Source organism: Panthera leo, chromosome B3, assembly GCF_018350215.1.
Source record: "Panthera leo isolate Ple1 chromosome B3, P.leo_Ple1_pat1.1, whole genome shotgun sequence".
Lineage (NCBI taxonomy): Eukaryota > Metazoa > Chordata > Mammalia > Carnivora > Felidae > Panthera > Panthera leo.
The window spans coordinates 63,154,429-63,169,238 of record NC_056684.1 but is presented as its reverse complement, the minus strand read 5'-3'; the positions used below and the strand labels follow the sequence as shown (position 1 = coordinate 63,169,238).

Here is a 14,810-nt window from a genome sequence, read left to right as displayed (position 1 = left end):
ATCAAGAACCGGCTGAAAGAAAATTAGGTGAAAGTAACTTGAAAAGATAAGCTTAACAAATATAAACTTACTATATCCTCAAGTTTTACATCAAAAGGTGATTACCACTGGACACTTGCAATAGAGCAGCTCTGGTATTTTGATCAAATAAATTTGGGAGGTTAAGTTACCAAGAGCATCTGAAGAGCAGTGAGTAGCCTTGCAAAAGTAATTTCGCAAACAATAACTAGGAAGCCCGAAGGCACTCACAGTTTGAGAGAAACAGAACTTCATCAAGGCAAGGATGAGTCAAGTATTTCCCTAAGAGCAAGCCAAACTATTTTTTAATGGAAAAAAAAAAAAAAGGTTAGCTAATAGTGTTACTATTCTAGAATCTCAGGGCTCCACTACAAACTGGGAAGCCTGTGTGACAACAAAGAAAACTTTCTCCAAACAATCCAGTGCCTTGGGAACTGTTCAGGTGGTCTGAGTAAGGACGTATACTAACACACACCCCCTTCGAATCACCCCAACATCCTTCACAAAAGCCGATCCACCTACAACCACCTCAAGATACAATCAAGTTACAATCAATGGTGAATCACTGTATCTTACACCTGAAACTAATCCAACACCGTACATTAACTATACTCGAATTAAAATAAAATTTAAAGGTACCTAAGTAAAAATTACAATCAAGTAAACTTGAAGCATATTCAGATGGTACATTACCACTGTTGGTAGAACTTGTTCTGAGGACCCCAAAAGAGAACATAAATGAGCTTTGTTACAACTAAGCCAAAACACCTATTTCTCAAATATGCAAGGCAAAATCTTGTAGCTTGCATTAATTCCGCAGACTGAACGCTCCACACCGGGCACTCTAATTTCAGTAAGTCAGATTCGGGCCCCGGACACAGGTATGAAACAGACCAGCAAAAAACTTCCAGATGATCCTGATGCTCAGAGCGGTTAGGAGTAATGCTCCATGGTTTGTAACAGTGCTTCTCAAACTTCACAGTGAGTATCGTTGGGCAATCTTGTTAGTAAATTATGACTTAGTAGGTTTTCTAACAAGCCCCCAGTAACTGAACCACACTCTGAGCAGCAAGGGCTTATAACCTGGGATGGAAATCCTAGGGCTCCAAATGCCCAGGCACATGAAGTAGAGAGGGGCAGACAGGGGGCCATGTCCCCCTGCATGTATGTGCTCCTTCTAAAGGGAACATCCACTCAGCTCTCCTTACTGGTTTAAGGACCTGCTGATTTATCAGGAAAGTCAGAAGCCCAGGCTTTTATGGGCAATCTCCTGATTAAATGTTCAATACATTAGTCCCTCTTATCCACAAGGAATATGTTCCAAGACCCTCAGTGCATACCTGAGATCATAGATAGTACCAAACCCTACATACACTAGGATCTTTCCTATACATCCATGCCTCTGGTAAGGTTTAATTTATAAATTAGGCACATAAAAGATTGAAATAACCAATAAAATAGAACAATGGTAACATACTGCGATCAAAGTTTTGTGCACATGGTCGCTCTCAAAATGTCTTGTACTATACTCACCCTTCTTGTGATGATGTGAAGTGATAAGATGCTTACACGAGGAGATGAAGGTGAATGGCACAGACATTGTGACATAGTGTTGGCCTACCGTTAACCTTCTGACCTACTGTCAGAAGAATCACCTGCTTCTGGAATGCTGCGGACCACAGGTAACTGAAACCACAGATAAGGAGGGACCAGTATAAGCCAACTCAGTCTAGTCACTGACCTAATTATGTGGACTCTCTCATTCGATCCTTATTGTAAGTATTAAAGCCATCTTATCTTAGATAAGGAAACCAAGGTGTAGAGAAGAGAGATTAAGTAACTTGCTTAAGATCACTGCTAATAGAGCAAGCATTCAAACCCAGATCTGCCTCACTCAGAGTCCACACTCGCAACCACTAGGTGACATCATGCAGGTGGGTGGGCACAGCAGCCCTCCCTCTGCTCCTCTATGTTCTAGTCTGGGATCCTACTACTTACCCACACTACTACAAGCTTTAACTCATTAATTTGCTCTCTGGTTTCTTGTTCTCACTTTCAGTTTACAGTGACCAATCATCCAGTTTGCCAGAGACTAAAGGTTTCCAAGGACAAGAACCATTCAGTGGTAAAACCAGGACACTTCCTGAGCAAACCAAAACAGTGGCCCTAGTCTTCATTTAGGGTTGTTATTTTTAAAACAACCTTATCTGACTCATTTGTTACAGAAATTTTTAAAAGCACTATTCATCATATGGGTCCTATGGGATGGAAATTGAATTTTGTTTTCCTTGTAGAGTTAGTATAGTTCTGACCCCCCCCCCTTTTTTTTTTGCTACGTGACAGGCTTCATGTCCCTTTTTGCCCTATTCTATTATTTTTGTTTTTGTTATTCATATTTTCCTCGTTACTATATGAACTTTTGTTGACAAGGAGCTCAAACACTTAGTGGGAAAAAGAATGCTGTCCATGCACGGATGCCTTTTGGTTTGGATTATCTGGAAAGCAAGTCAACATAAGAACTTGAGTAGAGGCACCTGGGTGGCTCAGTCGGCTGAGCATCCGACTCTCGGTTGAGGCTCAGGTCATGATCTCACGGTTCATGGGTTCCAGCCCCACATAGGGCTCAGGGCAGAGCCTCCTTGGGATTCTCTCTCTCCTTCTCTCTCTGACCGCCCCCCCCCTCCAACTCCCTCTCAAAAATAAACAGTTTTAAAAAAAGATAATTTGATCAAATACTAGACTAACCATAGACCTGAAGGACTTTTTCTCTGAAGTGCCAGCACACTCCGTGGTGCCTCTGAGGTTAGGTGGTACCAAAGAACAATTACTCCCTGCTCTCCTCACACTTGGATGTGGAAAAACTTACACTGGGGAAACATCCAGCCTCGTTCCAGTCTCCTCCACTCTCCACAAGGGAAAAGAGCCAGTTCCCTGACCAGTGAGTTTGGGGGAAGAAACAGCTCAGCTCAGCCCCTTCCTCCACAATAGTTAGCACGCCACCCCTCCCCCGCCAAGGATGCTTCTTGACTCCTCCAGGCTATTGGTTCCACATGGACAGGTTTCCACAGGTGAGGCTTGAGTCTTTTCACCTCTGCCAGTGACTGGGTGTGTGAGTTCACTTGGAGGACGTAGCATTCGGAAGACCATTTGGCTGCCTACACAGGTCACGACAACGCCCTACATTTCATCAGCAATGAAGCCAACCTCCTTATTCTGCATCCGTCACAGTCCATCTATCTCTAAGTTGGTTCCAACCTGGGTGGGGAAGAGAAAACCCTATTTATCAGTCCCCTCAAGCCCCCACAGTGAGTGAGCGCAACACTGAATTTACTGGACCTTGTATCCAGAAAGTCAAATTTTATCAGTAGTTACCGCTAAGCTGAAAGCACTAGAAAAATGGAACTTTTAATACAGCTGTGAGGCAAATCCTTATTTTTCAATACCACGATTTAAACTGGACCTCAATGGCATTCAGTTTGGTTCTCTTTTTGAAGTTGTATCTGACTCTGCCTTCTAGAAGAATTTTAATACTTGTGACAGACCTCAGTTCATCAAGAAAAAGACTACTATATACAATAGTACTTGCTACTGAAAGAGAAAATGATAAATGGTTTTTCTCATTCACTCCTGCCTGTTTCTAGAAATCTGCTCTGAATCACATTCACGTGTGTCTATTTCCTAAGAAAGACCTGAATATAATGTTGCAGCTGAAAACACTGCTATTCCTCATTAAAGTTATGTCTGTAAAGGGCTTTTTGCCAAGAAAACTGGTTTGGCATTCAGTTTTTGTGTTCACTTTGGTAGAAAGCATAAAATTTCCATTTAGTATTTTAGAATAAAATTGATTAGCAAAGTATTTCGATCCTGAACACTGAGGTTAGTAAAGTGAAAAACTCCAACCTCCGATCGCTGACAGGCACTCAAAATGATCGTGCAGAACCTATGCCTTACAGTATGTAATAAACAGAAACGTAACAAACAAAAATGTAATAAACAGAAAATAAAATGTGGCTCACGTATTCACATGTAGACCATCTCAAGCCTCCAAACTCACAAGAGTTGTGCTAACCGTACATTAGGGTTATCTGGTGCCTTCAGAGGCACGTTCCATGAAGTTGTAGGTAAACCCTCACAGCTTCTTTCCAGCAAGCCATGTTAAGTTCTAGTTCATTCCATCTTGTTATGTTCTGCTCAGAAGCAGATATACATCAGTGTGACTCAAGTTCCCATAGAAGCAAAGTCATAGTTTAGCAAAGTGCTGTTCTAAACCCCCTTACCAAGGGAATGGGATCCCAAATACAATAAATCACCACAAAGTTAGCAGGTTTGCCTACAGTAGACAAAAAGGAGATACTTTCTCTGATGACAACCCTTTATCCAAAAAGAATGAAAATATACTGCAATTTGAGAATAGAACAAAGTTTTCATAGTTCATTTGTTAAATGAAGATCCTTAGTGGGGATATGCATAATGCAGCTGTCTAATCAAATTGCGTATTGTAAAAATGAACTCTGCTGTTGGGTAAAAACTTCATAGCTTGTAAAATTTCATTAAAAAAGGGGGAAAGTTCCAAATATTTATAGAGAATGTGAGGCTTGCATAGTTCCCTTTTTTATTTATTTTGTGAAAGAGAGAGTACAGTGGGGGGAGGGGCAGAGAGGGAGAGAGAATCCCCAGCAGGCTCTGGGCTGTCCGCATGGGTCTTGATCCCACCACTGTGAGATCATCACCTGAGCCAAAATCAAGAGTTGGACGCTAAACCCACTGAGCCACCCAGGTGCCCCAAGGCTTACATAGCTCTTAAGCAATACCACCTGCTTTCATTCACACTGTGAAGAATAAGCGTGAACTATATTTTAAGCATATTATTCTAAAACTGGATAATTTAAATTGTTTCATTTATTAAATAAGCACTTGGTTTAGGACGGCACTTTGGACATCACAGAAGTAACAATAAATCAAAAGATAGGATCTTTGTCCTCAAAAATACTACACAATTCTAAGGAAGAGAAAGTGTGTGTGTGCATAACAACTTCACAACAGTATGAGTGAAATGATGTGATAGGGGACCAATGTTCTTGGACATTCAGAGGAGAAATCAAACGTTTAAAAGAGAGAAGGAAGGTTACATTCAGAAAGGATGGGGTTGGAATTCATCTGCCATTGAAGGGGTACCTGAACATTCTTCAGAAGAAAAGAGTAGGGGCTAATACAGGGGCAGAGGAAAGCACTGGAAATCCTGAGACCAGATTAGCCATAACCTGAATAACATTTAGAGAACTAGGTAGAGAGTGATTACAAAGAGATTGAAGTCAGACTCTGGAGGCCTTGAACATCAAGGGAAAGAATTCGGGTGTCATTCAGCGGGCAGTGGAGAGCTCAAGAAGTTTTCTGAGCTGGGAGGTGTGGCTATCACAGCTGTACTTTGGAGGGGTTTGTTTAGTGGGGGTCAGCAGGGGCTGGAGGAGGTGAGAGATCAGAGGCGAGGAGGATGGACCAGATCAGATCAGAGGCTTTTTACTCTGGTCCAGCTGAGGCAGCAGGAAGAACAAAGAAGGGATGGGCATGGGAAACACTGCAAAAGTAGAACAAACAATACTGAAGGTTGAAGGTGGGGAGCAAAAGAGACAGGAGATTCAATGATGACTCAAACAGAACCTGGGTGAGTGAGGAAACAGAAAGAAAAGAGGAAAATCTGAGTTGAAAAGGAAAGATGAGGAAATCAGTTTGAGGCCATAACCTCATGGAGCCGGCTAGCAGGCAGTTAGAAATATGGGACTGGGGAGTTAGTTCAGAATTAATAGATTACAGATTTCATTGGTAATATATAGATAATTATAGAAAGATATAGATTCAATAGAAAATACATAATCAATAGCATTATCTACATTAGAGGAAAAGTTGAGGCTATTTAAATAGACTTACCACATACAACACAGATTATGTTAGACTTCTAACTTAGATAAATAATTGAATATTTGTTTATGTCAAAAAATATCCATAGTGTTTATAACCTGTACCATTGTACCACTGTAAAATGCAACACCGGATCAAGACAAAATGCCTGAGTGCATACAAGTAGCTGGGATGGGAACTTGTGTAGAAACTAATAAAACCACTAATAAAATGCATTTCACATTTTACAAATTCATCCCTTGGAATAAATTCTCATCACTGAAATTTGGAAGTTAAAAGACTAAGCAAGCTATCCAAATTATTTGTATCTGTCCAAACTAAATTCTCTTTCATTCTGAAATCATCACTGTTTCCTGTATAGCCACCCAGAATATGTATTAATCACCATTAGGTATAATATATCTCATAAGAGCACTAATTCCAACCTTGATCTCATACACACGTTGATAAATTTGTTATGTTGCATGCTATTGACACCATCTATGACTTCCTATCCTGTTCTACCTTAAACTATAACACCTTTATATTGAGATGCTTAGTATTATTCACCAAAATACACATCTTCTATGCCTTACCCATTTTTGGTTTCTCTGGAGAGCTGACTTCCAGACGATGGTCTTCAGATGAAAGGCTCACATTGATGTCATACGGTGGATCATCCAAGAAAGAGGGCCTTTTCAGTCTCCCAATGCCAATAGTCTTCGACATAAAATAGTCCTTTGTGTCACTAATAACCTTGTCCTTGGGAAATTGGAGGCATCTCAAATTCTCTGCTTCGATGACAAGTGCTTGAGACGTGTAATGCCCAGTCAAGGCTTTGGTGAGATAGTAACCTGTACATGTTTCACATTCTGCATTCTCAGACATATTTGCATCTTTTACCTCTGTGCTTGTGACTTTTGTTTCTGACCCATTTAGTAGCTCAGAGAGGACAGATCTGGAAAGATGGGGGGACTGGGCTGGTGAATCCTCTACGTCTTCCCTTTCTCTTTCTGAAGAAAGTCTAATCATGGATTTTTGTCTGAGTGTGCATTCATCCAGAAGACACTTCAACCGTTCCTCAGAGAGAGGTGATGTTGAATCTAACTGATGAAACAAACCAAATGTTTTCATGGTTAGGTGATTGAGTAAACACATTTATTTTTGATAGTTTCCAGTAATACAGTATAAGTGTAAGTGCCAAGAAATCCCTTATACAAAACACTCAAATAGCAAAATCATTCATTTTAAAGTATCCACAATTTCAGGAGAAACGTACAGCATCCCCAGAGAACAGCTTTAGAATCCATCATGCCTACTAAAATCCTGGGAAAATCCCTGAAAACTGATGGAAATAAGTTACCACACCAAATTAACCACTAACACTCTCTCTACATGTGGAAGTAAGTTGAAATGGAGATATTAGAAAAGCACTTTCAATTTTATAAGTCTTAGGACATCAAGTAGGGAAGTAAGCAACCAGCCCATTGATAACCAGCTAGGAATCCTGCCATAATCTCCAGTAGGTGTTTCTCTGTTTTCTACTACTCCTCAGTGTGAACCCCATCACCACCCAATTTCTTAAAAATCTGGGGGGAAAATCTCAGGCAAACAGGTCAAACTACACCTGCCCCTGGGGATTTACCACTCCTATGTCTGTCCACAACTTTGAGTGGACAATATGACTGAAGACAGAAAAGGAAGGGTGAAGGGGTGATGCATCCTGAGATGTGTAGTTGTTTCAAAACTAGATCTAGACAGAGGCCAGGGGCATTCCAATAGCAGTGCATTCTGGGAGGAGGATTTGATCACAGACATTGCATCTCTGCCTGTACAGGCTATCAGGGCTGAGCATTTCAACCAAGATCTTTAGGATTCAGAAACATTGTTTTCTTCCGGTGATGATCTTAGGAAATTTTTTAAAAAATCAAATGAAAGTATAGAGCTATGTTTCACAAGAATTCAACTGAATAGCATGCCCCTTGAATCGCATCAATCTCAAAAGGAATAGGATTAAAATATACTGAAAAACACTGAAAATAAGTTCTCCTTCTCTAAAGAGTCAGCACTATTCCTGATTTATATAGTGGATTATTTAGGAAAACATGTATCCTCCTTTACAGGGGAATGCATTATCTAAGAATAAGAAGTCCGCATAAGAAGACCTAATCATGAATCGCAATGGCCTTAATTTCTACTTCAGTAAATTAAAACAATGCTATTGCCCTACTTAGGATCCAGTAGAATTAACCAAATATTCGACATGTATAAAGTATCAAGGAGGGAAGGTATTATTGGATAGTTAATTCCCTATTATCGTGTAATGCTTCTAAGGCAGCTAACAAAAAACAGTATGTAAAACAAGTTTTTAAAACATATTTTGTGTCTTAAAATTACATTTAACTTCATATATTAAAAACTAGTTTTCATAGTGACAAGTACACAAGAAATTATCTGAGAATATATTCTTAATAATTATCTGGGATTCAAAATTTAGATAACTCACCCTAAGATTAATATACATGTCAGAAAATAGGAGTTGGATTATATATTAGCAAATGCTTCTTTTAATTACCAGACACTTTAGGCATCCAGATGTGGTACTTTATCCATTATTAGGAGAATTCCCTTCACCCTACTATGAAAATCTAGTCAACCAGAAAATAAAGGCAGTCCTTGAATGGTAGTAGATATTTAAAATACACTTTCAAAATCTGCTTATTTAAAATTGTTACATAAAATTGGTTACTTTTAAACTTTTTTTAAGGTTTATTCATTTTTGAGAGAGAGACAGAGCACGAACAGCAGAGGGGCAGAGAGAGAGGGAGACACAGAATCAAGCAGGCTTCAGGCTCTGAGCTGTTAGCACAGAGCCCAACATGGGGTTCAAACTCATGAACCACAAGATCAATACCTGAGCCAAAGTTGGACCCTTAACTGACTGAGCCACCCAGGTGCCCTACATAAAATTGCTTAAAATGGGTAGACAATTCCCTGAGATTTAGAAAGGGCCCATTGTCACCTTAACAAATCATCCTCACCAAAGGCTTATCATATGAAATTTCCAGACAGTAGGGGGAAAAAAAAAAAAAAAAACACTCCATACTAGAGGAGGATGAAGGATTATGCAAGAAGGTCTGGGGTCAGGGATGGGGGGTGGAGGGGAGAAAGAGAAGGTAGAAGACAGATAGATTATCTGATATATTTGACCACTTCCACAAATAATATTGATAAAATAGATGCTTGGTAGTTCTGATGATGTATTTGGCAAGATACACAGAAAATTAAGTAAAAGGAACAACAAAGCAATTATGGACAGACTCTGGGGAAAACAAAAAGCTCTATGAAAAGAAAGGAGAGTTAGTCTCAGATAGATAAAATAGAAAATTAAGCAAAAGAAAATAAGATAATTTACTTTAGGACAAATAAAAAGTTGAACAAGAAAGGATACCATAGGATTCTACTTGCTTTTGCTGTAAATAATATTTGCATGGCCATCATAATATAAATAGTGATGATAGAGGTAACCAAAAATTGTGATGTGACTATTTGGGGGAAATAAGAGGAGAGAGAAGGAATTTTAAGAGTTAAAGTTAAATCCTTAGCTACCATTACAGGAAGTCAACATACAACTGATATAGTAATACAATACTATTGTATTATTGATATAAAATTTTATGTTATTGTAAATTGACATAAAAGTGATCAATTAAGATAGCAAGTTATTAAAAAACAACATAGAGGTAAGCAGTAGGGGAAAATATCTAAAAGAATTAAGAGTGCTTGACTCTGGAGAACAAAAGTAAGGGGTGGGGAAGGCTGGGGCAGGGAGCTACCATTTTTGCTTACAAAATTTTAACACAACTTGTTATTTTCTTACTATAACAAAAACTAAAATTAAAATGAAACATAAAAATAGAAGTAATTTAAATCTATTCAATTTTTTTTAATAAAAATTAATTCAAAAATCAAAATCTGAAATATTACAATGAAATCTCCAACTGATTACATCTTTGGGCATCAGAAGCAAATCAGGTTTCACAGAGCCTGAAATTTATAATCTTGCAGCAGGGAAGGGGTACTTCTTTAAGAAAAGGAATACAAAACTGCAAATAGAAAATAGGTACTAGAGGAGTTCCTTTTTCTTAGAATGTGAGAAAGGTCACAACAAATGACTGGAGCCTTGGAAAGCCAAGTCCATCTCTTACATTACCTCTTTAGGTCATTTACCAGAAACGTTTATATAGAAATGTTTCCTGATTGCAACCTAGTTTCCTCTCCCCACTCAAGGCTCATACAAGTGAGGGGCCCTGAAGCTTAAGCTTCATTGGCTTCATAATAAGTCTGCTCCAAGATAAATCATAACACATCTGAGTCTGTGTGTACACAGAAATAAGCTCAACTACAATCACACTGATCCTCTGGGGGAAGCAGCCTGATGGGAAAGAAAACACCAGAGACTAGAACTTGGGCGTTGGTCCAAGCTTTGCCACCTTGTAAAAGTCACCCAAGGGGCCCACCTCCTTCAGTGGCGAAAGGAGGAATTGAAGAAGATGGTCTCTAAATTAACCTAGAGCTCTAAAATTGATATTTATGAGTAACTACTCTAATAATAAAAATAAATATAAGTTTTCTGTTGACATTAGCGTATCACCTTGATAGAATTCATGAAAGCAAAACAATAACAAAAAGAGAACTTTTATTTCCTTAATTTCTTCACAATACCAATCCTGAACTCAAAAAGTCAGCAAAAATTCCCTGGTCTCAAGACCTTACAAGTAAGTAAAACTGAACCAACTACACGAAACCTTCAAATTAAGTTAATTTAATTACAGTGTTTTCTGGGTGGCAACACAGATCAGAACCTTCAACAGGAGTCATCTTTCTCACCTTTTGATTCCCTGCAGAGACTTGCCCACAGTGTAAGCTCAGGAGCTCACTGTTGTGGGAATCGAGTGAATTAAGGTTGCTGAGTGTTTTGAAACAGCTACATACTACATTAATATAAGTTATTACAAATGCTGGACTGACCCTATCACAAACATCCCTAATGACCCTTGATAGTTAAAGGACCATAACCCACCCCCATCATTAGGATTACTTTGAAACTCCCGAGCTTAACGAGCTCCATAACTGAGCGACTCCCAGCAAGCACAGTCAAGTAACCATCTGTTTAAGTATTCACCTCAAAGTATTCGTCTTTCACGCCAGTTCTAATTTTCCAGTATTTCATAAACAAGTTATTATTCATTCTATTCCTGTCTCTCACAAAATTCATCCTAGTGCATCTCAGTCTTCATTTTTCCAGACCAGAACCCAATCTATTTATCCTCCTTATGTGAAAGCCCCTCTGTTCCCATCTTCATTTTAGTAGCCCTTTCGTGCACCTTCTTTCTTATTTTAGCCAAAACACACACATTCCACAGTCAAAGAGGAAATACATTGGATTTTCTCAACAGAACAAGAATATAGAATACTTGTGGTGCTAGTTCTCATGCATCTTGCTAATCTTGTTGACATACCTGGTGATGTCTTACAGAACAGTAACCCCTAGCATTTATTAAGCACCTACTCTGAGCCAGACACTGCTCTATGCATATGATGTGCACCAATTCCTTTAATCTTCACAACAAACCGATGAGGTGGGTACTACTGTTATTCCTGTTTTATAGATGAAGAAAGTGAGGCACCAAGAAATTAAGTAATCTGTGCCTGGTCATACAGCTACTAAGTGGTAGACCCGGGCCGTGAATCGATGTAGTCTGGGTCCATAGCTCATGTGCCTAACTACTAGGCTCCATAGCCTCTCACTGTAAGTGAGTTCTCCCTCTATCATTCCCTAAGTATCTTTTTCCCAACTGGCAGTCATTTTTCTGTCCATTCCCTCAGGTATGAAATCTCTTCCTGTAGAGGATTTTACCGAACTTTGAATTATATCACCCAGACTACCTTAGTGTCTTATGCAAACTTAAGACTGCCCTCTCTTTCAGCTCATCTCAGGAAGAAAAAAAATGGGGATAACCCCAACTCTACTCCCAGGGTGCCCACTATTTACACTTCTCCAACCAGATAAATACCAATTTGGTGTAGGAGCTAAGTCTGATGAGGAGCACAACTTGTAATTGCTGGAGATAGATCACCGCCTCAATTGCCCCACCCTCATCCCTGCCTCTTCCCTTATGCTATATATCTGGAGTTTCCCCAGCCATAAAAATCCCTAGTTATTTGGGCACTGAATTTGTTGACAAGGCAATCAAGAATTTGTCTCTGGTGCAGATAATCAGAAATCCCACTACTGTAAATGAGCAGAGGCTATCTCGTCCTTTGATGTAAGCTTATGTGTAATGTTGGGCTTTCTGTGGGTTTTTTTTTTTCCACAAATGGTAAGTTCCTAAGGACACACCCTATAAAGTCAATGTGGTTATCACAAGTGAGAAAACAGTTAAAAGCCAGAATGTCCTAAATGATTAACAACAAGAATATGGATGTAAAAAATAGCTTCCAATGACATCAAGCTCTACTGCAAAATAAGCAAGTAGAAAACATTCCACCCTTTCCTTAATTGTCAAAAGTTTACAACTTTCCCTTGCAGCCACTGGCTGGCAACACATAAGTAGTAGTTTATTTTAGTAAGGTTTTTTAGCCAGAAGGAACAGCAATCCTTATCTAAAAAAAGAAAAGAGAAGAGAAGACAAGGGAAGGGAAAGGAAGGAAGGGAAGGGAAGGGAAGGGAAGGGAAGGGAAGGGAAGGGAAGGGAAGGGAAGGGAAGGGAAGGGAAGGGAGAAGAAAAAGTCAAGCAATGATCTAATCCTTCAACTTTCTCTTGTCTGGAAAACTCTCTGAGGCAGTAGAGATGATTTGGTCTTGGATCTAAGAAATCATCTCATGGATACCAACAAGTAGGAAATGAAGGACAGAGAGACCTTTTGGGGTCGGGAGCTGGGAAGCCACAGGAACCTAGGTCATGTGCTTCATCTTTCTCTCACTGAGTCCCTGTCTCAGGGAGTCCCTTAACTCCCTGCTTGTCTGATACATCCTCCTCTCTGCAAACAAGCTTTCTCTGCTTATTAATGCTTTCTGCTGTCTCACAACCTCAGCTTGCCTATGTAGCATGAATTGACTCTGGTTCTATTCAACATAACCTTAAGAGTCTAGCACCCACCAATGACTGACAATGATCTTTATGCCCATTGGCTCAAATTTTCAAGCAAGATGGCCTGGCTGGTCATTGACTCAATGAAGAACTGATGATATCAGCTTCAAGGGTCCATCACTAGTCCATTCACCTGTGGTGAGGGTCCCATGGTATGAACATGGTCACCCAAGTCCATGTTTTTGGCAGTGCTGTGGGTAAGGGGGATTTCTCAGAGAAGAAGATGTGAACAGAGCAGGAATCCCTGAAATAAATCTACCATATGTAGAGCATCAGAAAGAAACTTGACACTCAATGAAGTTGTATGGCCAACTTCATTGATTAGAAATCATGGTGTTTTCAAACTTCACCAGTCTCATTCAATCTGAGTACGCACTGAATAGTTCATTGAGAAATAAAAGTAGAATTACTCGTTCGGAAATATTCACTTGTGGATAGAATGAGAAGTTGGACTTCCAGTTAGAATACAGAGCAACCCTACTATCAAGCGCTACCCATATGCTCCCAATCAGCCCATACAGACTCAGAAAGTTCATATCACTTGCTGTGCCTCTTTGAGATGGAGCAAGTCTAAAAGTCATGGGCGTAAAATGATTGGTGTTCCTTTTAATGTCTGCATCAATAGTGCTACATTTTCACAGAAGGAAGGCGCTTATTCGTCCTTGTCTTCCTAGCTCCTTCCCTCCCTATTCTGTTCTTCCACCTTCCCCTCTTTCACTGAGGCTACCCCAATCACGCAAAGGCCAGTCTGGCAGACACAGCACTCTTAGGAGGCCACACCAGGGACCAAGGGTGCTGGGAGCCAGGTAAGCTCTGGCATACTTCTGCCCAGAATAGTCACAGGTTGTCTGGCCAGTGGAGAATCTGAACTCTAGTCAAAAGGGAAGCAAAGGTCATTGCCAAAGAAACTATGTAAAACATTAGGAATGAGGGTTGAGGCAAGGCTGTAAACAGGAAAGTGAGTCAGCCCCCAGGTCAGAAGCCGGGAGGATCTGTGGCTAGAATAACACAGAGTGTGAAATAGGTCAAGGCAAGTGGCTCTGAGATGAGTTTGTGAATGATGTGGTGGTATTGGAAGGCTGCTTGTATGTGGGGCCTGTCATATCAAAGTAACCATACAGAACAGGACACCGCCCTTGCTCAGGCCACTGATCTTCCCTGAACAGCTGGGCCACTCAGGGCCTGGAAGGTTTTGCCCGAGGGGTTTGCCTCGCGAAAGGCTGCCATGCCCCCTGAACATTCTGTAATGGTTCTTCAACAGCCCAGCAGCCAGAGCAGGTCTCCCCGGCATCAGGAATGCAGACTTCCTGTTGTGTCACTTCGAAGATGGGAGGGGTGGGATGGCAGCGTGGTCCCAGCGTGTGAGGTAACGGTGAGCATGGATGGGAAGAGCTAGAAGCTGGAAGTGGAATCCTCAGTTCCGGCAACTTGAAAAGGGGCCAGGAACTCCGCATTAGTGGGTGACATAGTCAGAAGGGTGCAGTTGTGTTCAAAGGAAAGTTAGACCAATTTCACTACTTTGATTTCTAAAAGGATGACCTGAAAAGGGGCTCTAAGTCTTCTATTTGGTGGGAATTTTTCATTCGAGGGTTGCCAGAAGTGGCTGTTTTCTAGCAGTAGAGACAGCAAGTCTGCTCAGATCAGATTCCCCTTGTTCAGAGCAAGTTGCTGGAATGGCCCTTTTGTCACATATCTACAACTTCCTGTTCAGAAACAAGGCTCGGGTTCCAGCGCTGCAGCTAG

At 40.4% G+C, this 14,810-nt stretch overlaps 1 protein-coding gene across 7 annotated transcripts in view; it reads right to left on the bottom strand.

The window, feature by feature from the left end:
• The window catches only part of FSIP1 (fibrous sheath interacting protein 1), a 208,818-nt gene that overhangs the window by 19,124 nt on the left and 174,884 nt on the right, over positions 1–14,810 (bottom strand). For 6 of the 7 annotated variants that reach the window (XR_006203649.1, XR_006203650.1, XM_042942445.1 and 3 more), the window contains exon 11: positions 6,510–7,020. Coding sequence is in view for 4 of the 7 variants with exons in the window: in XM_042942445.1 (XP_042798379.1) it covers positions 6,510–7,020 (511 nt within the window). In the remaining 3 variants the exon portion in view is untranslated. Of the gene's footprint in view, positions 1–1,551; positions 1,705–6,509; positions 7,021–14,810 lie in introns of all 7 variants that reach the window. The other variant, XR_006203651.1, reaches the window with a different exon arrangement.